This window comes from Siniperca chuatsi, linkage group LG7 (genome assembly GCF_020085105.1).
Source record: "Siniperca chuatsi isolate FFG_IHB_CAS linkage group LG7, ASM2008510v1, whole genome shotgun sequence".
Lineage (NCBI taxonomy): Eukaryota > Metazoa > Chordata > Actinopteri > Centrarchiformes > Sinipercidae > Siniperca > Siniperca chuatsi.
Window position 1 is genome coordinate 26,686,571 of NC_058048.1, and position 24,601 is coordinate 26,711,171.

Below are 24,601 nucleotides of genomic sequence, written 5' to 3' on the forward strand. Positions count from 1 at the left end.
ACAAATCCAATCAAACCTCTACTCGTTTAACCATCAACCTAGCCAAACATTCCCAAGGTGTAGTTAATTTGTCTTCTGCTCTATCAGTACTGCAGCGCTGAGTTACAATAGCAGCCAAGCGTTGACAGGCAGTTCTGAAGTTGCTCCATCACATCTAGTACAGTTATCCATTGCAGTACATGAGCTGAACCTGCTTTATGTGTTCAGACTTCACAGCAGGCCCCTGTTTCAGGCTCATAACGAAGTTTATGAGAAAAGCAAGTTGGGCAGACAGTGTCTCAAGTGTGTCAGCCACAATACTTCCCAGCTTTTATGGGTTCTATAATGATTGATTGCATTAACCCCCATCTCTCCCACTCTCTTTCTCTGTCTTTCTGTAGGCGCTAGCAGCCAATGCAGGCACAGGGTTTGCCGTGGCCGAGCCACAGGTGGCGATGTTCTGCGGAAAGCTCAACATGCATGTCAACATTCAGACCGGCCGCTGGGAACCTGACCCATCCGGAACCAAGAGCTGCGTAGGAACTAAAGAGGGTGTGCTGCAGTACTGCCAGGAGGTGAGTCACTGTGACACAGACACATCTCTAATCTCCTTCCTTCCTAAGTTTCATAGAGGTGTTGAAATTCAAGCACCAAAGTCAATTATAAAAGGGCATTGACAAAGTGGGTTGTCATCATAGCTAAATGACTTTAGGGAGAACTGAGGGCGGAGGTGCTCCACCCTGTACAGAGGTGCCATTATCCTTCTTTTACTTTACTTTATGAGCTTGATGTAACAGAGGTCAGGCAATGTGAGATTTCAAATTTTCAATTTTGTTCCAGATGTAGATTTGAATATGTTTTTTATTTTTTTTATTTAAATATCATAATTTTATGGTGTCTAGTTGAGTATTAGATGTTAAGACTGGCAGAAGATTTGCTGTGCTTGTGGGACACAAACAGTGTTAGAGAGATGCAATAGTTTTCAGAAAGTTTACAGTATTCTTGTCTGCAAACATGGACTATAAATACTAGGCTTAATAGATTAATTGAGTCTGAGACCAACCCACCAGAAGGATAATGGTAAGGATAATAATATATAATAACAGGTAATTTTAAAAAAGCAGCTAACTGAAGGTTAAGGCAAAAAGAGTTTTGAGATGAGATGAAAAGTCCCAATGGAGTCAGATAGAGTCTGATATCAGCAGGAAGGTTATTCCAGATGAAGGGGGCACGATGGGAAAAGGCCCTGCAGCCTGCTGACTCTGGGGACAGACAGGAGGGCATATTCTGAGAGCGGAGAGCACGGAATGGAATATAAGGTTTAAGAAGGTCAGACAGATATGAAGGGGCGAGTCCATTTACAATTTAGTAAGTCATCAGAAGCACCTTTAAAGTCTAATCTGACATGGATAGGGAGCCAATGAAGGGAAGCTAAAATTAGTGTAATATGATAACATTTTCTAGTTGGAAGGTGCAAATTAGGCTTTCTGCATCAGCCAAGGACAGAAAAGACCTAATTTTAGCTATGTAGCGAAGTTGAAAAAAGGCCATCTTGGTGATTTCTTTAATGTGCTGATCAAAAGAGAGGGTAGGATCAAACATAAAACAGATTCTTGGCTGTCAAACTTTGAGAGATTTACTGTTACTTGATCAAACTGGTGTCTATGTCGAGCAGGGCCAATGACCAGCATGTCAGTTTTATCATAATTTAGGAGCAGGAAATTATGTGACATAGTTGGACATTTTGGGAAACACACTTTGCTTTCTTGCCATTTTCATGACTATATGATAAATATGAAGCTACTAATTAAATTACTGGTTCTCAAACTTTTTCTGTCATGCCTCCTTTCAGAAGCCAAAAAAAATTAACACCCCACCACATTTTTACCAATCATTAACAATATTGGGGAAACAACTCATAAAACGAGCCAAGTTTAATTTTATTGAAATAAACAAGTTAGCAAGATTCAGGTTAGCAAGATAGCCTTGCTAGCATCAGAGCACTTTTGTTTGTTTATGCCACCACATGAATCATATTCTTCCCCCCGGTAGGGGAGATAATAGTAAATATGTGGAAATGTATTGTTGAATAGTTCTATGAGATGAGAATAGGTTATATTGAGGGGAATTGGCTAGTGATGTGGAAAAAGTCAGTTTTCATTTCACTGTAATTTGTCATTTGAGAGGCTATTGAGCTGTTCCTGAGAGACAGACATTATTTACAGTGTAATGGGTGGCATTTCAGTTAGCAGAACCTGTGACTGCATTTTCTCTAGCTGTCTTTACAATTTAGGACATGTTTTTTCCATGACATGGATATCCTTGCTCTTATTTACTTGTTCCTCCTACTATATCTCCTAACCCAAGAGGCTGCTGGTATTACTGTCATGGTTTATTATGCAGCTGTGCAAGAAAAAAAAGCAGGGCTGTACATTTTCAAGCAGCTTCCCACAAGCTTCAGTTGCAGTTATTGATGACATTTTGATGGCATTTGGGGGAAGTGTGAATTGGGTGCTCTTACGTGGCTGAGCAGATGGCATCTAGAGAGTATAAAGCATGGATTAAAGGATCCCATTGAAGCTCTACTTATCGCACCTTTTCTCACTTGCACACACACATACAAAATACCTCTCTCATTATTTAATATACACTCTGCTTCTTCTTCCAACAGATGTATCCTGAGCTTCAAATCACAAACGTGGTGGAAGCCAACCAGCCAATTCGTATTGAGAACTGGTGCAAGAAGGAGAAGAAGGTGTGCAAAGGGCACGCCCATATTGTGGTGCCTTACAAATGCTTAGGTAAGCAGTAGTTCAAGGGCTGGGGGAAACCACTTATAGAGGGCTGTGAATGGCCCTTCATATCAGGTGTTCTCCATTGTCTATAGTGGCCCTTCATTCAACATAGAGAAAGAAGCGATTATGATACATCTTAGCCATAGGCAGAGGTGACATGGAGCAATATTGGAGTCTGATTCAGTTGACAAATCCTGGCCTTGACCTGCAGATTGATCAGATCCAGGCTAGATGGGAGCTAATGTCTCTCAGAATGGATGGCTAAGGGGGAAAGCTATTATTGCTGGCAAGGCTTGTTGAGCAGTAAAGCACAATCTTATTTCCCCCCTCAGACAGTGGCCATAAACTCACACAGACACACAGGGTCAGCATGAGGGAGGTCTGTGAGAAGGCCTGCTTTATTACTCCCCATTTCTCCATTCGCCTGTGCCATCATACACACCTCTCCCCCTCCTCTGTTTCCTGCAGCAACACTGTAATCAGCAGTGGCAACATGGCTATATTCTGGTTTATTAAATGTCAGATAGAGCATCAGACTTTGCCATATGTTTCTGTGCTCCCTAACTAACAAAAACACAGCACACTCCTGCTGCCTCTGAGGATTACAATAACAGAGAATTAGAGTTATGAAATAAGGTTCCTCACTGTACTTTGTCAGGAAGGAAAAAACATCTTCCTCTTTGCCGCAAACACACACCGGCACCTTTCCTCTGTCCGAAAGCCTCTTGCTGATTGAGTTGTGTCGCTTTCCAGGATGAAAAAGCTATTAGCAGTTGCACTCGTCTGTGAAATGGGCTACCGTTCAAGAGCATTTTTGGCAAATGCAGAGAGGAGGCTTTTGGGAAATTCATGGGACAGCAAACACCACAACTGGACTGGCCACTCGGTGGCTGAGACAGTACTACAGATGAGAGAGGTTCACATGCAGAATCGGTCTCCAAAATTCCCCCAGTTTGCTCTCATCTTACATCCTGAAGCTGTTTCCCTCTGACTACCCACCACACCTGATAGCCCCTGTCCTCTTGTCTTCACTGTGGCCAGCTATTGCATTCATCAACAACCTCATATTATGATTCAGCAAAAATGCCATGACTGCCATTTAATTAAAACAATCCCATTACCTCCACTGGAATAATTAAATAGCTTCATTGCTTGTTCTTGCACATTTTTTGTCATCATTGTTAAAGGCCTGCGCACTCATGCCCCATCAAATTACGAAGGCCTTCTCTGCTGCTCTGCTGGGTTGCAAATGAGGAGTCTGAACTGAGAAAACAGAGGAGACAGATGGAGAAGGAGAGATGAACATAAGGTGTTGGCGAGAAGGGGGCTATTGAGAGGGTTTCTGCTTAATTATGTAATGGAGCATGTTAGGGGCTTAATTGGAGGGCTCTGATCATAGGCTACGAGCCACGGCATGCCTCTGCCACCTCACCGTGCCTCACCTCTACAGTCCATTATTTGTCAGGCCCCCTCTATCATATCAAGTGCAATGAAGAGTGCTTTTGAATTATTCATTATTTGTGATGTTCACATAGTGTTCCAGAGAAATGGACATCAGAGGTTCTGCCTTATATTCATCAGTGTACATTAATTATAGTAGAATCAAAAAGAAATGAAATAGACCAAAGGGAGGTGGGCTATAGATTTAAGGATATGATTAAAAGGGCCAGACCAGCACCCATGTCAAGTTAATAGGTTTATATGAATAATGCAAGCTCTAAGGAAGGAGCTCAGTGTAAAAAGAGAGAGATGGGTTATGCTGTATCCCATCTCTCCATAAAAAGGCTCAGTCATAGAGCCACAATCCCACCATGTTTCCTGTTCCCAAACAATGACTCTGCAAAGAAATGTAATTTTTGTTCCATGGCACTCTAATCCCTGCAGCATGATGTCTTTGTCAAACTGCAGAGGATTATTTTTAGAGACTTTTTTTATTATTATGTCTGAAACGGTGAGAACAGTCAGTGGCAGATGACCCTAACTTTGGTGCTGCTGGTTAGTGTGGATGGCAGACTGTTACACCATGACTAAATTGTGGGGCAGAACTTACTGGGACAACACAGACTGCAGCAGCTTCTTGGCAAAAAAGAGCATGCATGCAAAGAAATAACTTTCTGGGTAAACACAAATTTATAAGGATCTTTCAAAAGGTAAATTTACATTTAATTTCTGATACATTATATATAGAACTTCTATTGCTGTTGGTAGCTATCAGCAATAGATCACATTTATTTCAGGCATATTGAGGCTTATTCTTAGCTCTGATCTTGACTTTTGAGCTACTTTCTACCTTGTAGACCTTTCAGGAACAAGGTATTTTAAGGCTGTGTTTTGGTGAGAAGTGGAATTAAGTTAGTAATATTTCCGGACATGACACATACTTTGCCTTTCCTGTTGACTAAGCCTGTTGATTTAACGAAGGGCAGGGCACACAGTGACAACTCCTGATATCATCAAGAGGGGCTGAGTCTTGTGAATGTGAATAAGTTGATAATGGTTACAAACTTGGGCTTGTTTCAGAGCACCACACCTCTGGCTCTGTGCACTCATTTGCCTCTGGAAATGAGCCTGAACTTTGAAACACAGTGTTGTGGATACGACTACACCCCTTCCTACAATTATAAGATTATGTGACAGTATATGATGAATGTGAAAGGTTAGCTAAAGGTAAGGTGTAGGGAAGTAATACAGCGTTGGTTAAGGCTTGGGTGTTGCCTGTAGTTAAAAATTATAGATGTTTGCTGAAAACGAAAAAGTTCATTGCATGAGCTAGAAGTCGAACCCAGGAGTTTAATGCAAATGTTCTTTCCATTATGTAACATCAACCTACAGCTACCTCCCTGGTTTTAGTCATATCTCCCCCATGTAACCCTTTCATGGTGGCGGTCAGATTTCTTCCACTTTAAAGGCACAATCCGTGATGCAAATGTAAACAAAAGGGTAGCCACACTGCCAAAAATCAAAGCACAAGACTGGAACCTGATATCATTCTCAAACTGAATGGCAAGAACTAACACTAGACAACAACTACATCTGAGTTATTAATATTTGAATAATGTTTGATAATGCTGTTAAAGATTTTTTACATCTTTAATGTTTGTTAATGGTAGAAAACCTCCAATATTTTGAATGATTATAAGCTGAGAAGCTGATTTTCCATCTATATCTCAAACTCTTTAACTATACACGTTAATATACCTCATAGTTAAGTGCTGAAAAACAGATTGAATCGTTAAGTGCACTGAGCATGTTATTTGCATTTTCAAATCTCATACTGATTGCACTAAATTTCATTACAGCAGGCATTTGGAAAGTCCTTGAAACACAATAGCATGCTGTCGACAAGCAGATCTTGGTTGGTGCTTAATTGAATTCACCACTTCTCAGTACTGAAGGTATCATCGGTACATTGGGTTTATTCTTACCTTCACACTCTCTAGATGCATGTAGTGTAGCCAGTCTGGGGACTGGAGAGTATTAGCAAGGTTGTCTGATAGACAGAAGGTTAAAGGAAAGGACAGATGAATAGAGTAGGTGGAGAGGAGGTCACGGAGAAAGAGGAGTATATGCTCTAATAAACACACTTGCACAAGTACACACAAACAGAAACACACAGAGCAGGAGTGCTTGCGAGGCACAGCTGCTCTCCAAACACCACCATCCATCACCCACTGCAGTGTGACTGCATACGGCGTCTGCTTGAAACCCACTCCGCCTCACAACCAAAGCAACCTGTGAGTGTGAGAGAACGAGACAGAGAGAGAGATAAAATAAAGAGAGAGTGTGTGAGTGAATGAATCAGTTAGCATCTGGTGTGTAGGATATGGAGCTGAGGGTTACTGGGAGTCATGATGCTTTTCCCTGAGCGCTCTCAGTCTCTCTGTATGTGAAGAGAGGGAGAGTTAGTGGGAGGAGGCACCGATGATTGAAGACATATTCAGATCCATTTACTTAAGGAAAAGTATCAATAAAACAACGTAAAATGACTCTATTACAAAGTAAGTCATGGAGTAAAGTAAAGAACTATTATCAGCAAAAAGGTGTTATTATTAATTATTATTATTATTATTATCTTATGTTGTTCTATTGGATTGGGCTATTCTGTTATTGTATTTAAATGCATACAGCCACTCAGGAAGGGGCTCATTTTATCTACTTAACATACTGTTGGGTATTTTAGGCAGGCTGTAACAGTGCATCATATTTTATAAGCTGATCTCATATCTTCATATCTTCTTCATATCTTCTAATCTTAATCTGCAAAGCAACTATAGCTGTCAAATAGATTGAATAAAAAATACAATATTACCCTCTAAAATGTAGTGAGTTAGAAGTAGTAAAAGAAGTATGAATTGAGTGTCTGTATCTGAGAAGTCTTTAAAGTGTCAGAAAAAGGCCCATCACAATTTTGACTGTTTCAGTACTAATGATAACTAGGAAAACTGTAGTACAGTACTTGAGTAAATGTACTTAGTTACTTTTCACCGGTGGTGGGCACAAAGTAGAGAAGCAGGACAGTGAGGGTCTGGAGGGTTGAGGGGGGTTGTGTGGGTGGGTGTTACTGTACCTCCTGGGTGGAGATGAGAAGCAGCTGCTGAGTCCTCTGCTATTTCCAGCTCTCCTCTTCCTATCCTACCCTCTCATTTTCCAAAACACTGCTTTTTCACCCTCTGCCTTCGCCTGGCTCATATGGAGTGCTCCAGCAGCTCCGCTTCAGGCCGAGGTCGTGGCGAACCACTAAATGAGCAGTTAAAGGACAGCTCCCAGCCCTTGTTGTGAAACCTCTAGACCCTCATTTGTGTATTTTCAGTCCGCCCATTCCTCAGCCAGCCTTCTATTCATCCCTCCCTCTCTTCCTTTCTCTCTCTCCGCCTGGCTTTCCATCTGTTTCTGATGGCAGCGTTTCTACCTGAATGCCTTGTCACATTGCCAGCCTATCAGCAGTCGCTGTCCTTTTTAATCTTTCTTATGACCCCTGCACCATATGCTTACACCCACATGGTTTCCCACCTGAAACTATTCATAGGAATTCAGAAGATGCCTTTCATGTCTTTTATTTCCCCCAAATCTGCTTTCTGTCAGCTCGTTCTATGAATAAAACATTGATTGAATTCATCAAGCAAATGATATCACTGACTCACAGGAAGAGTCTGGACCACCTAAAAAGACTCACAGTGTGAAACCTGATTTTCTCCCCTGCCATTTTGATTGCAGAGTTACAGATGCAGCTATAGAAGAGGGATGAATCCCTCTCGGCTTCAGGTGCGCGGACAGATGTTCAAGTGTCAAATGCCCTTTCTGTTATACCACTGTAATGAAATGTAAAGGACCAGGCAGCTATGAATTATTGAATTATGCCCTTTTTTCACTAATCTCATCTGCTATTCCTTTTTTAGTCCCACTAGGCGATTTATTGTTTCTAACCCTGGCAGTGTTGTTGAGCAGTGACCAGTGATGAGTCTTTTTTTTTTTTTTTTTGACAGATTGGTAGTGTGACTAACAGGCATATTGGTCTGTGTGATTTGCTGTTACAGTGGGCGAGTTCGTGAGTGACGTGCTTCTGGTTCCAGAGAAGTGCAAGTTCTTCCACAAGGAGCGTATGGACATGTGCGTCAGCCATCAGCAGTGGCACGGCGTGGCCAAAGAGGTATGGAAGGAATTACACTATAGGAAACAGAGATAGCAGAGCAATGGAAACGAAAAGTCCTGTGGAAAGAGGAAGTCTTAAGCATCAATTTAGAGTTTAGAAATTAAACTAAACTAATTTTTAGTCCCTTCTCCCAGTCATTCTGGTCACACTTTTATTACTTTCCAATCTTTCCTCTTCCCTCCCTAACATCTTTCCACCTGTCTCAGTGAGTCTCTGAGGCCCTCTGATCACAGGCTGACTGGGACCCTCTCTCAGCTCCTAATCAGATTAGTGGTGTGGCTGTAATGCAGCTAATCCCCCCTGGGCAGCTCCAGAGCCGACCCCTGGGGTCCACTCTGACCACGAAAGTACAAGCAGCAGCTCACTGAGCCCATCAACCATCTGCTCGTGTCTCTCCTGCCTCATGCTTACTGACTCTTACTCTTCTCTGACACGTATTACAAATGAACCCCAGTATCATCTGCAGCCTTGCAGCCTTAGATAGTGCGGCCTACAGTCGATAACAAATTTGTTACAGCCAAGCAGTAATAAATCTTACCATTGGGAAAATCTGGGTAAGAAAAATGACTCGAAAACAATCTCAGCTCCCTCACCAACTGCCACTGAGATGTTCTTAAGCAGGGCAGCTAATCCTCGACTGCTCCAGTGGAGTTTCTCAGCAGCCATCAGTTAGACTGAAGTTGTACTAGCTGCTATATGAAGCACAGCATTGTTGAAAAATAGCACGCCAGTTAAAGGACTACATGACTTTTTGGAAGTGTGGTCCATTAAACATTTTAGTCAGTATGTGGAGAACTAGCTCTAAAATCAGTATGTCAATATTCTGTAGGCGGATAGATTTGTTACTGTGTCAGGTAACCGCAAGGGACTAGCACTATACTAGAAGTCCAAAAATATAAACAGGTAGAACTTGTGAGGTTAGATAGCTAGTATACACCTGCCGAGTTTGGTCAAATAAAGGGGAAAAATGCTGTCTTAGCATAAGATTTCTGCAAGAAATTGAGCATACACGATAAATGAGCGACATTTAAATATTACAAAAATGCTTTTGAAGGTCATTTACATATCTACAGGCATATAATAAAGAATACAGACATTGGATGACAAACAGGGATTTCTTCTGACTTTATATTCTGCTAGACCCCTTTGATAGTGCTAGTCACCTGAGGCCGGCTATGTACGTACTTCACAGACTTTTGTAGGCTTGAAAGCAAAATGGATTCTCTTAAAACTAAGATCCACATTTGATGCCAATTGCAGCAGTGTGCACAGGCTGACCAAACTGAAATATTTGTCTCATTTGTTGGTTTGATTATATATGTTATTTCTTTTATTAAAAATCTTAGAATTCACAAGTGTTTATTTTGAATATTATTTTTAAAATGATTCTGAATATTATAAAAAATAGTAGAAATTTGATAAAATAATCAAAAATATGAAAACCCAGGAGGTGAAAATTGGATATAAAAAAACATTCTGTAATTGAACGATTGTTTTGTGTTCTAATTGTTTTGAGGTACAAGAGGACATAATTGACTGTGGTGAATAGTGTCTTCTTGCAACAGAAAACACAACTTTTGGAAGTGTGAAGACAAATAATTTGTGAAAGTAAATTTAAATGGATTCCCTCCTTTTGAAAAATCTGGGGTATTTTTGGTCTCAAATCTATAAAACAAAAACCAAGAGCCTTACTGCAGCATGTCAACAATATCATGTGACTGAATTAATTAAACTTCCACAGTTTCCTCCCACCATGATTCACATGCTCCTACATCTGGCATGGGCATCATTGTTGATGTTGTCCTTTAACTTTCCCTTGAAGAATAAAGGTTAACCAAATGTCACCTTTTTAAAGCTAAAGTTGATACTTCAAAGTAGTGAGAGGCCTAGAAGCCACAGCAGCAGCATCAATCTGGAGCCCTGTGCAGTGTTCATTCAATATCATCACTAGCTCGCTTCTTCTACCCTGTCAGGCCTGTGCCAAGAGCTCCATGGTGCTACACAGCTACGGCATGCTGCTGCCCTGCGGCATTGACAAGTTCCACGGCACCGAGTATGTGTGCTGCCCCTCCTCTCGCACCGGGGAGTCCGCTCCACCTTCCCTGCCCACCCAGGAGGACGACGAAGAGGAGGAGGTAGAGGATGAGGAGATTGACGAGGCCGACCTGGTTGAGGAGGAGGACAGGTGAGCAATTGTGAAGAGAGAAGGCAGAGTCTGTGGCTGTATGTGGTTGTGTTCATGTCTTCGAAATACTGCGAGCGTAATATCCGCTCTCTCGAAGGGCAGGTATTACTGACCATCTGGATGAATTAAAGTGTTGTGACATTGACCTATGGCAGCTGCTCTGCCTTGTTTGATAAATCACTCCTCTTCCTGGCTTCCACCCCTTCACTCACTCATCTCCGCCTCCTCCCCTCCTCAGTGAGACACCAGCTGATGAGCAGCCCACGCAAAAGGAAGAGCCAGTGGACGAGGACGAAGAGGAGGAGGAAGATGAGGAGGAGTACCACTATGTTTATGAGGACGAGGAGGCCGATAAGGAGGACGAGGATGAAAAGAAAGAGAGCAGCAGAATGTCAGAGAGCCAAGATGAGGACAAGACTCTGCAGGAAGTGAAAGGTTTGTAATGAGTTGTTTTAAATTCTAATGTACCATCCTCCCTTCTATCTCTCTCTCGCTCTCTCCCTTATTGGCACTTTGCCTACCACTTAGATATAATCAAACCTTTTTAACTTTTAAACTATAGGCAGTTATACTTTAATCTCAGCCAGATTGTAATTAGATAAGTGTATGCATCAGCAAATACCCTTTTCTTCAGCTCACAGCAGACTGTGATGTACTGTTCTGCTTTATCAGAGTACAAGGACAAAACATCCTGCCTTATTTTTAGCCAAATTCTGCTCACTCATCATGTACAAAAGGAGTTGCTCCAGTATTTTTATTGTTTTGTATTGCTTAATCATATTTGTAGATGTGGCAGTGGTGTGTTTGATGGTAGTTTTGTGTTTGTAATTGAGACTGGAATTAAGTGCTGCCCCTAGTGGCCAGATGATCTAACAAGCTGTCCCCTGGCAGCGGTGTGCACCCTGGAGGCTGAGACCGGCCCCTGCCGTGCCTCCATGCCCCGCTGGCACTTCGACATGAGCCAGAGAAAGTGTGTGCGCTTCATATACGGGGGCTGTGCCGGCAACCGCAACAATTTCGACTCAGAGGAGTACTGCATGGCCGTGTGCAAGCGCCTGAGTAAGTCTCACCTGACAGAGGCCGGTTTGATAGTATCCCTCCCCTCTCTCTGTTTGTGTCTTTGCTGCAGACTCTCCGCTGAAAACACTTGAGGGTAATATAGTTTTAGTCTGTCACTGACTTTCAAGCAGAACACCTGTTCTGCAATGTTCAGCTGTCACTCATCAAATTACTACAGCTGTTACCTTTTCACCTCCACCACAACAATCACACCAACTGAATTCACTCAACATTATTCTCTTTTGTTTTATTGTTCCACTGATATAGTGCTGCAACTAATAACTCTTTAGGCTAGAAAATGTCAGGAACAGTTCGAAATTCAAATATGTTTAATTTAGAATGATTTAAATCAAAGATCAAATCTTCACATTTAAGAACCTAGAAGCATATTTTGTTTGCTACTTTGCATGATGAATAACTTTTGATACATTTTCTGTCAATAGATTAATCAATAGCTTCAACACTGTATCACTTAGTATCCAGTTCTTCACTAATAAATAGGCTATTTGTAATGACATAATATATCTTAATGTTTTCATTTATGGCACACTGGTTCATTAGTTTTGGTTAAAGCTCTACTAAATTGGAACTGTTGAAAAATTCAATATTTACAATATCAGATAGAAAGAAATTAAGCTTATATTAAGTTTTATTTGAATAAAAAAATACTTGAATAAAATATTGGACACTATCTGAACCTACAGACAAATTTATATTTGAGAGAACAGTTTGTCAGGTGTCAGTAGTCAAATGTTGACTGACCAGTGTGCTTCCTACACACCTGTCAATGAAGGCTGGGTATTGAACACTGAATGCTACTCAGATTCATACTCTTCTTTGCTTATTATTATTTTCTGATTTAATCATATTTTTGCCAATTTTAGACTGGATTTTCTTTAGGTGTATGTCTTATACAGCTGCCCATGGTATCTATACCAAAACTCTGGTATCGTATTGGAACTAGTATTGAAGAATTTCAAATAACACCCAGCTCAAGTGTCACTACAGGTCAAGACCTTCCAAGTAAATTTTATTTGGGATACAAAAGTAAAATTAAAGTAAATACTCCAAAAATACCAAATCAAAAACACTTTGTCTTCTGTCTTCTTAAATTAGTGATCATTCATGTGCATACAACTTCAAACACACTTTCTAGAGTTTTCTTTCACCTTTGTTTGCCTGCCAGTGTTCACTCCTGCAATTTGTTCATGTCTGTCTGTCTGTCTGCCTGTAAACAACCTCTCTGTCTGCTCACAGCGCACTGCCACTACTTTTGCTAGAACCCCACTAGCAAACATATCAACAAGCACCTTTTTTGCACCATACAGTGACTCACTTTTCATCAGTTCAGACACAATTAATGGCCATAAGCAATTGGATTTTTATTTTGCATTTCAGAAATAAAATTATTTTAGGAGCTTAAGCAGTAAAGTTCATAGCAGGAACTATGCATTTATCTGTTAACCTTCCTGTTTTTGATGGTGAGGTGAAACGATGAGGTCTCTTCTTGTTTGCGAGCCTGGACCGTTATTGTTTTTGCGACTTACAGTGAGTGAGTTTTGCGTGACTGTATAGCGAGGAACCCAGAACAGAGCCCTCTGGCCTCGCCCCAGATGACCCAGCCGTCAAACACAGAGATATTTCCATTAGTGAGACGCGACCTGTCAGCAGAAAGCCGATGGGAAGATGAAATGAATTCAAAAGGAAAGACTGTCAGATTCTCTTACATTTATCAGAGTTACTGAGGGTGGATGAACGCCAATGAGAGGAGTGCTTCTGTGAGGATTTTGTCCAACTTCAATCTGCATTCCACTTTCAACTCTCTCTGTCTGTCTTTGTCTTTCTGCTTACTTGTGTCTGCCTGGATCAGCTTGTCTGCCTGTCTGTCTGTTTCTGTGTCTGTCTGTCTGCCTGGTTGTCAGTTTGCAGCCCTGTCCACTCACCATCTGTTTCTGAATTTGCAGCCATGCCACCGACTCCTCAACCCACTGATGATGTGGACATCTACTTTGAGACCCCAGCCGACGACAAGGAGCACAGTCGCTTCCAGAGGGCTAAGGAGCAGCTGGAGATCAGGCACCGCAATCGCATGGAGAGGGTGAGTTACTAGGTTGAGTCAGAGCACCACTTCCCTAATTAAATATCTGTTATTCTCTGTCTATTATTATCTGTCGTTGATCAGTACCAGTTCATAAAATAATATTTTACCAGGTGCAGAATTTTCTGGCTTTTAAAAACTGCAGTTCTTGCTTAATAACTGCCTTTTTGAGCCAAAAACTACAAAACAAAAGCAGTATTATAATCACAGAATCATGCATGGTGATAAATGTTACATTTACAATAGAACATTTACTTTTTTCATAGAGGGCACTCATGAGGTGAAAGCTATTGTACTTCAGTGATTTTCCTCATTAAGAAGGAATCGTAGATAAAAACAGGCATATTAATATATATCATAGACTATATAATGAGGATTAGTTAGAAAAGTATTTGTCTTTCTCTGTAACTGTGATGCAATTTGACCTATTTTGACATTATTTTGCAATAAAATTGGAAGAATGTGGAAACATTGAGGAATATATATATATATATATATATATAAAACTCAAATAAGAACATGTATAACATTTTTGTAGTTTAAGTAAGAGTAAAAATTATTTTCAGCTGAGAGTAGCTGATGCCTGAGAGAATTCAGGGCCAGAAAATGTGCAAGTCTGTTGGCTCACTTTGAAAATTTTAATGCAAGAAAATGGCAAGGGACAAGGTCATACTTTAAGGGTCTCTTATCTTTGTGCAATGAAAGGCTTTGTTTCCCCCATCTACATTTTAAAAAATGACTGTTGGCAATTTCCTGACACTTTGAGTGAACAGGTGCAGTAGGACCACCTTGCATCTCACCTCATTTCCTTCTCTCTCTGTGTCTCTCTCTCTTTAGGTAAGAAAAGAGTGGGAAGAGGCTGATCGCCAGGCTAAGAACCTGCCCAAGGCTGAGAGGCAGACATTGATCCAGGTAAGACACTGATCCTTCCCCTTGGGAGTCCCCCGTTTGTCCCTTTTGTTTGGGTGAGATATGACGGCTTACAGGCCCTGGGTCCCTCACTCCCTGTGCCATTAAAGATCCCTTTTCCCTGGCTGCTCTATCTTTATCACTCTAAGGCTAAATTAGGGCACTGTCTGAATGGGGAGACTTCTAAATGAGTCCCTAACTCCCTTGACAAGCCTGAGAGGCGCATGAGTGAAACTGAGAGCTGTTTTGTTTGACTATTTTTTTTTAAGTAGAAGTTGAAAGAGCTCTGTTGTGCCATGCAGATTTAGGTGCATATACATATTTATATATGTTTATGATTTTGTTTATAGCACTTCCAAGCCATGGTGGAGTCCCTGGAGGAGGAGGCAGCCAGCGAGAAGCAGCAGCTCGTGGAGACTCACCTCGCCCGGGTGGAGGCCATGCTGAATGACCGGCGCCGTCTGGCCCTGGAGAACTACTTGGCTGCCCTGCAGGCCGACCCCCCCAGGGTAAACGCCACACACAGACCTCTGAGAGCATCTTTTATCTCTCCTCACCTCTCTCCATCTGTCTGTCTTTTTCCTCCCCTCAGTCTATGTGCAGACACATTCACACACACATACAGTATTTCAGACCACACGGAGCGCTACACTACTTATGGCCTGGCTAATCTCATATCCTGTCAAAAGACCTTCTGCCAACTTGCAATTCATCAGGAGGAGAATGGATTACTGCAGCCAGAAAAACACACATCCCAAAATCCTTCATGAGCACAAAGTCAATCACATTTGAACCTACAGCTATAATCCCTGTGTCATGTTTTTTTAAATTCCTCTTATCTAATAGTCTTTTGATCCTTTTGTCAGCACACAGTTTGGCACTCTGTTGCAAGGTGCTGGTCGTCTCTCTAACCACCAGCGGTGGGCTTGTTGCCCAAAAAGGAATTAATTAAATATTTCTATTTTGTACTAATTTCAAATGTAAGAATGTTGCCTGACTTAAGAGCAGTAATTTCTTATCCTTCTTCAGTTACACCTCCAAAATTGATAATTGTATCATCTTTGGTGTGTTGCCATTTCAGTAGGTGCTGCAGAAAATTTTCTTGTTATTTTATCTCATGCTGTATGTAATGGATTTTTTTTGCACCTCACATTGGACATCAACCGTCTTGTCATCCACAAAGTGTGCTCATGTCTAATGAGAGGCTCGCTACTAAGTGGGTTTAGTCATATTGTAAATCTGAATCTGATGAAATCTGAATATTTTGAATGAAAAAAATTAAACAATAAACATCACTTTCAAAATTATTTGATTGATAACTATAAAAGTTGAAGAAAAATACAACTGATTGACACCACTTCAGAGAAGAAATTGCTCAATGTCATGTCACTTATATCCACACAAGACAGGGATATTGCATCATAATGATCCATCTAAGAGTCAGTATTACACAGAAATGGTTCAGAGGCTGTGTTTTACCACCCAACACCCCTCTTCTTTCTACTCCATGTCCCCCTCAGCCCCACCGCATCCTGCAAGCCCTGAGAAGGTACGTCCGTGCCGAGAACAAGGACCGCCAGCACACCATCCGCCACTACCAGCACGTCCTGGCTGTGGATCCTGAGAAGGCTGCTCAAATGAAGTCACAGGTCAGTTTGTTTTTATCCTGATGATCATGACTGATGATCACCTGATTTGACGTTGGTGAAAAATGCCCAGGGCCCAAGGTGATGTCTTCGTATTGCTTGTTTTGTCCAATCATTAAAAAACTCCAAAATATTCAATTTTACAGTGATGTAAAACAGAGAAAAGCATCAAATCCCAAATGTTTGGCATTTTTGTTCTTGCTATTTGTATAAAATTATTTGATCAACTGTGTAGTGCTTTAGATCCGTGTAGTTTAATTTGGTTAATTGTTACGTGCCAATAATTTGAGGTTTTGCATCCTTCTTGAGCTAGTTTCAGCAATGAAGACATACTGTATTAGAGGCTGTGTCAGTAAATCTGAAACCTCATGCCGAGCCACTCCAAGATCTCACTCCTCCTATTCCTGCTCAGACAGGGGAGGGATAATGATGTCTCAGCCTGCTCCTCTCTGCCCTGTTTCTAAGTGTGTAGGAGGTAGAAAGAGTGTGTGTTTCTCTGAGTTGAAGCCCAGGAGGAGTGAGTAGGCTTGTTTGACGGAGGGAGGGTGGGTGTTTCATTCACTTAAGCCTCAGCCGAAGATTAACATTGTGCAGGTCTTGTGTAATGCTGGACTCTGAGCCCCTGCACAGGGATTTGGCTGGAAGCTCCTCTGTTAGATGTACTCGCCTGTGTGTGTCAGTGCCCTTCGACATCATTTATAGTTATCCTCCACCATTACAGATAACACAGCAGATGGATGGAACAACATAGTGAGGACTGGAAAAAGGACCGGAGGGTCACTATTTAGATGAACTGTGGGATCTGGGAGCCTCTGTGCTCAGTCATGGGAAGCCAGTCTGTATTGTTGTGCTCTGTGTTTATTTGTCAAGCCTAGTTCCTGTCTATTTCTTCACTCCATTCCAATTCCAATCCTGCTGCAAATTCCAATCTGCATTTTCAGTTTTTGCAACTCGCTTTGTTTGTGGATTTGACATGTGACTTCGAAATGCATTAAAATAGAATCCTTTGTAAATAAAAGGCTTGCTGTGCTTTATATAACTGTGTTATGTGATTTTCTGGGATTAAGATTATTCTCTTTTTATAAACACCTCACCTGTCAATTTTAGGAGAGGTTGCTTGATTCATCGAAATCTCTACTCCAACATTGGGACATGTAATCTTCATAATGAGGATTTTTTTTTCAAACATCAACAGGAAGGTGCCACAGGGGCTGCAGCGTGCCTTTAATGGGAAAGGTGCATTATTGCCATCTGTTGCTGGCTCTGGTGCACTGCAGCCATGTGTTGGAAGATTAAAACAGTCAATCATCAAGTGGGAAATAAACACCAGGTACCTGCCAAGAACTGGTCAGCTTTGTCAGTGGCTGGTAGCTTTTCATATTATGCCAACCACCTTGGCAGCAGAAATGTGGAAATATTTCTCCTCTCTAAACATCATACTGCTGGCTGAAAGAGTGAAAGAGACTGGAGAATTTTTGGAATACAAAAACGTTTGTATCTGTGCGATCAAAAGAGTTTGTTTTTTTTATCCAAACTGTGATATAGTGGTGATCATTGCAGCTGACAGACAGTAGATCCTGTCAAGTCAGTTCAGAGTTTCAAAACTGATTTGAATATTACATGCAGCAACTTGTTTTATGTCTGCAAGTTGGCTGGCTGTGAGCGAGCTGAGTTCATCTTAAGAAAATATGCTCTCTACCAGAAAGCACATTTCTGCTATTTCTGGGACAGTTCTGTTTAAATTTGTGAACATAATGACTCTCCCTTTAGCACATTTATATTCTGGGCAAAGAACAGCTAGCTGACTGTCCTCAAATTTGTTCTGAATAGTAATTTATAAAATTTGATGGAATTTTAAAGTCTGTTTCTTGGATGTATCGATTACTCAAAAAAGAGAGACTGATTTGTAGTTGTTTTCATTTTGCACATGTGGCATCGTGGTAATGGTTGATGTTGCTAAGTGAGCTAAAATGAGGGTTCTACATACATAACTTCTTCATCATCTTCTTTCTCCCTTATGTGTTGTTGTGTTCTTCATCTTTTTCTTCTTTTTTGCCTTCATCTACATCTTTTTGTTTGGTTTATATTTTCTCTTCCTGCTGACACTTGTTTCTGAAGATGAATTTTAGTCTTCTTATATGCATTATCTCACTGCACCACCATGTTTTCCTGCTGAACATATCTTCTCTGTGCAAATCTCCAAACAGGAAAGCCAAGACTGTAATCTATGATGCTATTCGGTGACAAAAAGCATCAGTTACAATAAACTCAAGAGAATTTCAGGGGGATTTTCTGGAATAAGGGTCTATTTTCTGGTTTATTAATGGTAGCTTTTAAATAAATACTGTTGGGATGAACAATTTATACTAATAGTTGGCAAATCACTCGGTAATTAGTTGTCACTGGATTAGTGTTGAAACGATAATTCAATTAATGGATTTGTCATATGCCATAAAATGATTCTACAAAAAACATTTAATGACTGATTTATCATATTCCAGTCTCTTCAGTGTAAGGATTTTCAGCTTTTCTTCACTGTTGGTCAGACAAAATAAGCAACTGGAACCTTGGGCCTTGGGCTTTGGGAACTTACAATGGCCATTTGTCCTTGTTTTTTTTGGCATTATATAGACTAAACATTAAAAAATAAAATTAATAGGTTTATCAAAAATGGCAATAATTAGCTGCAGTCTTGGATGTAAATGCTAACATTGTGCATCAAAATCTTGATTATTTTGTCTGTTTTGTTTTCATCCTGGGAATAAAACACTAGATTTCCATACAGGGAAGTAGTTTCACTTTGATGTTATCATAAAAATACAGCAAGATTTTGGTTACATGACATCCTGTTTGCTTGTTTTTCCAACACCAGGTGATGACCCACCTGCGTGTCATCGAGGAGAGGATGAACCAGAGTCTGTCTCTGCTCTACAAAGTACCTTATGTGGCCGAGGACATTCAGGATGAAATTGGTGAGTCGTGGTCAGTGAAAAGCCCCTAGGCAGCTTGGAGGAAGAACGGTGTGCTGTAATAAGAATGAAGTGAAATGAAAACAGTGATGGAATTCGCCCATGTGCCAGACAGATAAAGCCAATACATTACATTTCCTCTGGCCCTCATGAATTTTTTTTTCTTATATCTGGTGCAAACCGACAAAAAAAACAGTCTTCTCTTTGTGCAAAGGGAAACACAAATATAGGAGGAGACCAGTAGACAGGCTTTAGCACTGTCTGTAAACCAATTATCAGAGACAGAGAGAAAAGTATTGTCTTTTTCTCAGTAGTTTGTGGAGGGGAATTTAATACAGCTACTACTATCTGTTTTTAAGGGTCTCTGCTCACCAGCTCTCATTCTTACAATTACGTAGATCTAAAGCTGGAAACTGTATTTGGGATGTATTCATCTCCAGTGGCAATGTCCGGCACGTTTTATTATTTTCGTTTGTTTTATTAAAGGAACCATAGCATGCTGTTGCAGCACAGATTAAAGTGGAGCAGGTGCGGTGACAGAACTGGGTCACAGCTTTCACCGTGCAGCATTCTGTTGGGAGATTACATGGAAAATATCTCTCAGAAAAATACTAATTGGTAGTTAGCAGAAATGGGAACAGATGTCTCTTACAGCAGCAGCTATGTTTGAAAAAGAATGTTAACAGTAATTGGTGAAACTCACACTTACACATTGCTGCCATGTCCCAGGTTGACAGGTGTTAGCATGTGCCAGGCCTTCTCATGCTTTGTCATTTGCCCTTTTCTGCAGACGAGCTACTCCAGGAGCAGAAAGCTGACATGGACCAGTTCCTGTCGTCTATCTCTGAATCACAGCCAGATGTCACTGTGTCGTCAGAGGAGAGCGTGGAAGTCCCCGTGCCCGAAGGCAAACCCTACCGCCCCTTCCAGGTCACATCCCTGGGGTCCCGCTCAGAGCCAGAGGGTGAGCAGCTCCAGCCTCAGACACCTTCACAAACAGCATCGTGAACAACGCTGTGGCTGTGTGGAGAACAATAGGCCATATACATAAATCTTTCTGAAGGACACTGGTGACGAAGCATGCCAGAACTGTTGCACAGTGAGGGAGTATAGGTTTATAATGTGTTTTATGCTGATGCAAATGTGCTGTGGAGCCATGGGTTTGGACTTATCTATGCCTGCACAGATCCCTGTGGCCTAGCCTTCAATGCAGCACTACTGAAGTTCAGATAAATGCACAAAGCCTCAGGCTTTGGTGCTGAGCTGGAGCCAAAAGCTTAGGGACAAAAATGAGCAGTTATGGTTCTCTCTTTGTCACATTTGTGCCAAACAAAAGATTGAATCCTCAAGGAGAGAAAAAAGTGATGAATGGAACGCTTCCAGCAAGACGGAAGGCAAATTACAAGTAAATCCCCAAGGAACATTTAATATACATGCCAACACCCCAGAGGGCTTAGTCAGAGCTAGCCAATTTAGAAATGGCTCCCTTTTTTGAGTTTGATTATGTCTCGAATTTATTTCCGAACTCTTCCCTGCTGGAATCTTTTCCTAATCAATTAACACAGCTTGATAATCCTGCCTTTTCTCTTCTCACCTAAGTTGTCTCTCTTCTCTCCTTCCCCTTCTCTGTTCTTTTTTTCTGTTGCTCATTTCTAATGCCAAGGCGATCTATCAGACTCCCCACGTGCCTTCAAGAAAGGTTGGTGCCTCTGTTGCGTCTTGTTTTTCTGCCCCCTCCTCATTTCCCAAGCCATTCCCATCTACTATTTTGTTCCACTGTTCTCCTTTCCCTTGGTGCAATTTTAGATCTTCTCTCTCCCACCATTTCTATTTTATCAGAAGCCATCTGGTGGCTAATTTTCTACTTTTTTTGGTGACTCACGTGGGCTGTGTGGTTGGGTTTCAGTTGCTCTTATGCTTTTCATAATACTAGGATTATCACATCATGCTGAATAACAGAGAGAGACTCTTCAGTTGTGTGTTCGCTGTCATCCCGTCCTCAGGACATTTGTCAAAGCGCCTTGCTTAATTATTCCCCCACCCACACACTCATTCCCTTCATCAGTCGCCCTCTTCCCAGTAGGAGCTGTGTGATTTAGTGGCCCTGTCTGAGTGTTTCCGCTTCTGACCCACAGCCCAATCTAAATTGGCCCAATTTGTCCTCCAAGACCTGGGACAGGGGTGTGGTTACGTCACCTGTTTTGTCTGATCTGGGTGTAACCTTGTGATCTTACTCAGTGAACACAGAGACACCTTCCGCTAATTGTTGAATCTAAATTATATATTGATTTTTTTGAAAATGTATGCGCAGCCTCCTCTGCTGTTTTTTCCATCGACCTTTGTCCCTCTGTATTTGCTGTTGATTTTGCGTTTTACGTGTCCAACCTACAGTTGTGCTGTAACTAAGGATTATTTTCATTTTGGATTCGTCTGTCCATTATTTTCTCCTTTAATCTATAATCTTTAAAATGTCAGAGAATAGTGAAAAATGCTCATCAAGATTTTCCCATGTCTATTACCAATACTCCTAACTCAATTTAAAGAGCGAAAATCAGAAAGAAAATCCTCACATTTTCAACATTCTGACCGAGTCAATATTTGGCACATTTGCTTGATAGATGACTGAAATTATTAATTGTCAATTCATTTTCTGTCTATTGACTAATCAATTAATGGACTAATTGTTTCAGCACTTTTTCAAATCTATGAAAATGAAAGGTGACATTGCTCCCATAAAGGTCACTCCCATTGTGCTGTGTGTTATTGTATCTGGCTGCGACACTATGTGCACCCTGCAGTTCCATCTGATAACCTGCCAGTTTCTGACGTCACTTCTGCTGAGTGAGGCTCATAAACACACATCATTGTTCCTCGCTTAATCCAAAGGCAATTGTACTAATCTCAAGCGTTTGGCATTGGCTGGCTAGCAGCGGCAGACAATAAGCCGAAGCCAGACTCATTGCTGCTGTACATTGTTCAGGACCCTGCACTCACTGCCTCGCTCACTCTCTTCTCTCAGTTCTTGATTTATTCATGGCATATCTGGTGTGTGTATATTAATAGATCCTATGCCTGTTTAAAAACCATCAGTCTAACATGCATATTTGACACTCTGGCTCAGTTTTTGGCTTAGCCACTTACTAAAACCCACAGGGTTTTTAAAAAATTAACATTTGTTAAAATCTCATGGGACTATGAAAGATATGTAGATTTGGAACTACAGTGATGTAGAGTTTTGACCATGAAGTGAGGGAAACAAAATGACTCATAATTGTTTAGAGGGGTTCCATTTAGTGAGTCACTGCATATAACTGGACGTTTACAGAGAAACCTCAGCTATATGCAAAACACCACTTTGAGAGGGCCTTTGTAGAAAATGTAAGTTCAGTGACATGTTGGCTTCACAGTGCTCACACTGTGCTGAATGGAAGAAAGGGCTTTGTTGTCACCAGTGCACCAAGGAGACTGAGGCGACAGTTGTGAGGAAAAGAGCTGGATAGCAATGCGCAGCTGTCCACCATCAATACCACCATCCATGTTTGTTTGTTTGTTTGTGCTGCTCTGCTGTTATTGACTGTGCTCCTTCACCTCCTGCAGGCTCCGCCATGTCTGGTTTAGATGGTCTGATAGGTGCTGAGGAGAGAATCATCAACAGCAAACCCAAGATCAGCAACAATGTGGTAGGAGCTTCTTTGTCACTTTATCATTCGGTTTGTGCCTCAAAGCATTTTTAACTTTCTAACCTGCTCAACACATGAACTGAGAGCAGCATTGTTAAAGCAAAAACACAGGAGAAATTGTGTAAAGATACTAAATTGTATTCCCTGCGTTAAATATCCTACAACAGACAACTGTCTTGACAGTTTAATTTCATTACCACGACCTCAGGCCGATGCAATTGTGCTGATGATTGAAATCGATGAGTACATACATTGCTTTCACATAGCTCTCTTAAGTTCAGCTTTTAATGAGTCAGATTATTCCAGTAACTATGTTGTCATAGTTACAACTATCTCACACTGGGCTATTTGCGTGTCTCTTTTTGGCCTCTGCCAGCCAACCCTCATTCAGATCAACTCCACACTTTGTTCAGCAGACATCGCATGCTTCTTTTCTTTGCCAAACACACCATTCCTCCTCATGGATTTTCAAACGATGCTTGGCTTCTGAATGTGTGCTGTGTTTCGCATGCTAATCCAACACCAACTGCAAAGCTGTGTATTTGTGTGTGTGAATATGAGTCATGCAAGTTTTTGAATGCATGCATGTTTCTTTTTGGAAATGCTAGTCTTCTAAGACGGAGCAATCTGAGGTTAAAAATAAGGTGGTGACACCTTAAATGTCTACTGTGATTATTTTTCATGAGAAACAGACTCTGGACTGCTCTGTCTCTATAAACAGCAGATTTTGTGTCTGCCTCCTGAACACACCCACTTCCACCCACAGCGCTTCTTCTTAAGATTAGAGCTCTCAGTAATGAGTGGCTGACAGTCTGTTTTGAAAGACATGTTAACTGTGTGCCTAGATCAGAGTCTGTTGTTGATGCTTGCAAACCCCCTCCCTCTCTCCTTCCAGTTTGTACAAGACAGCTCCAAGTGTATCATCACCCAAACACAGATAAACCGTGCAGTTTACTTCGCTGCGCATTCACACCCTCTCGCACTCCACCTATCTTTCTCTTTCTCTCCCTATCTATCTCACACACATACGATCTCACACACACACACACACACACACACACACACACACACACACACATTGTGGTGAGTGTAACCTGGGCTCCCCTGTCTGTGTTGACAGGTGATTGATGAGTCTCTGGATGTTAAAGAAGTGGTTTACAGTGCAGAGAGAGTCAGCGTTATGCATGATGATGAGCTGGTGAGTATAGCGGCACCCTCCACAAGGCTCTCTGGGGAACGGTAGTTATCAGTAGTGGGGAGAAGATGAAAGAAGGAGGGAGTGTAGGCGTGTGCAAAGATATTAGTTCTGCAGCTGCTAACTGCGAAAAAAAAACAACACAGCTTTGGAAAAGAACCCGAATCCCCTCTTTTATTTATTTTTTTATGTTTTCTGTTCAGGCTAATATGTTTTGGTTATTTCTGCATGGGTGCATGTTTGTTATGTGAATGTATCTGAATGTACACATTGAAAATCTCAGTTCATATGATGAATGTGAATCCACACAAACTGAGTGTGATCAGTTTATGTGCGAGAATGAGCAGTAAAAAAAATCCCCAGTGGCTGTCTACATATGATTAGTTTGTGTCATATGTGCCAGTTTACATTGTGAAGATGAGTGTAGGTGACTGTG

The 24,601-nt window shown here is 41.3% G+C and overlaps 1 protein-coding gene across 7 annotated transcripts in view; it reads left to right on the forward strand.

The window, feature by feature from the left end:
- aplp2 (amyloid beta (A4) precursor-like protein 2) overlaps nucleotides 1-24,601 on the forward strand; it is a 52,493-nt gene that overhangs the window by 24,284 nt on the left and 3,608 nt on the right. The window contains exons 2-16 of one of the 7 annotated variants that reach the window (XM_044204144.1): nucleotides 381-554; nucleotides 2,651-2,780; nucleotides 8,309-8,421; nucleotides 10,398-10,609; nucleotides 10,848-11,044; nucleotides 11,739-11,762; nucleotides 13,633-13,766; nucleotides 14,604-14,678; nucleotides 15,026-15,184; nucleotides 16,196-16,324; nucleotides 19,194-19,293; nucleotides 20,081-20,254; nucleotides 20,954-20,989; nucleotides 22,888-22,970; nucleotides 24,091-24,168. In XM_044204144.1, coding sequence (XP_044060079.1) covers nucleotides 381-554; nucleotides 2,651-2,780; nucleotides 8,309-8,421; nucleotides 10,398-10,609; nucleotides 10,848-11,044; nucleotides 11,739-11,762; nucleotides 13,633-13,766; nucleotides 14,604-14,678; nucleotides 15,026-15,184; nucleotides 16,196-16,324; nucleotides 19,194-19,293; nucleotides 20,081-20,254; nucleotides 20,954-20,989; nucleotides 22,888-22,970; nucleotides 24,091-24,168 — 1,818 coding nt within the window. Of the gene's footprint in view, nucleotides 1-380; nucleotides 555-2,650; nucleotides 2,781-8,308; nucleotides 8,422-10,397; nucleotides 10,610-10,847; nucleotides 11,045-11,500; nucleotides 11,669-11,738; nucleotides 11,763-13,632; nucleotides 13,767-14,603; nucleotides 14,679-15,025; nucleotides 15,185-16,195; nucleotides 16,325-19,193; nucleotides 19,294-20,080; nucleotides 20,255-20,953; nucleotides 20,990-22,887; nucleotides 22,971-24,090; nucleotides 24,169-24,601 lie in introns of all 7 variants that reach the window. The other 6 variants (XM_044204140.1, XM_044204145.1, XM_044204142.1 and 3 more) reach the window with 6 other exon arrangements.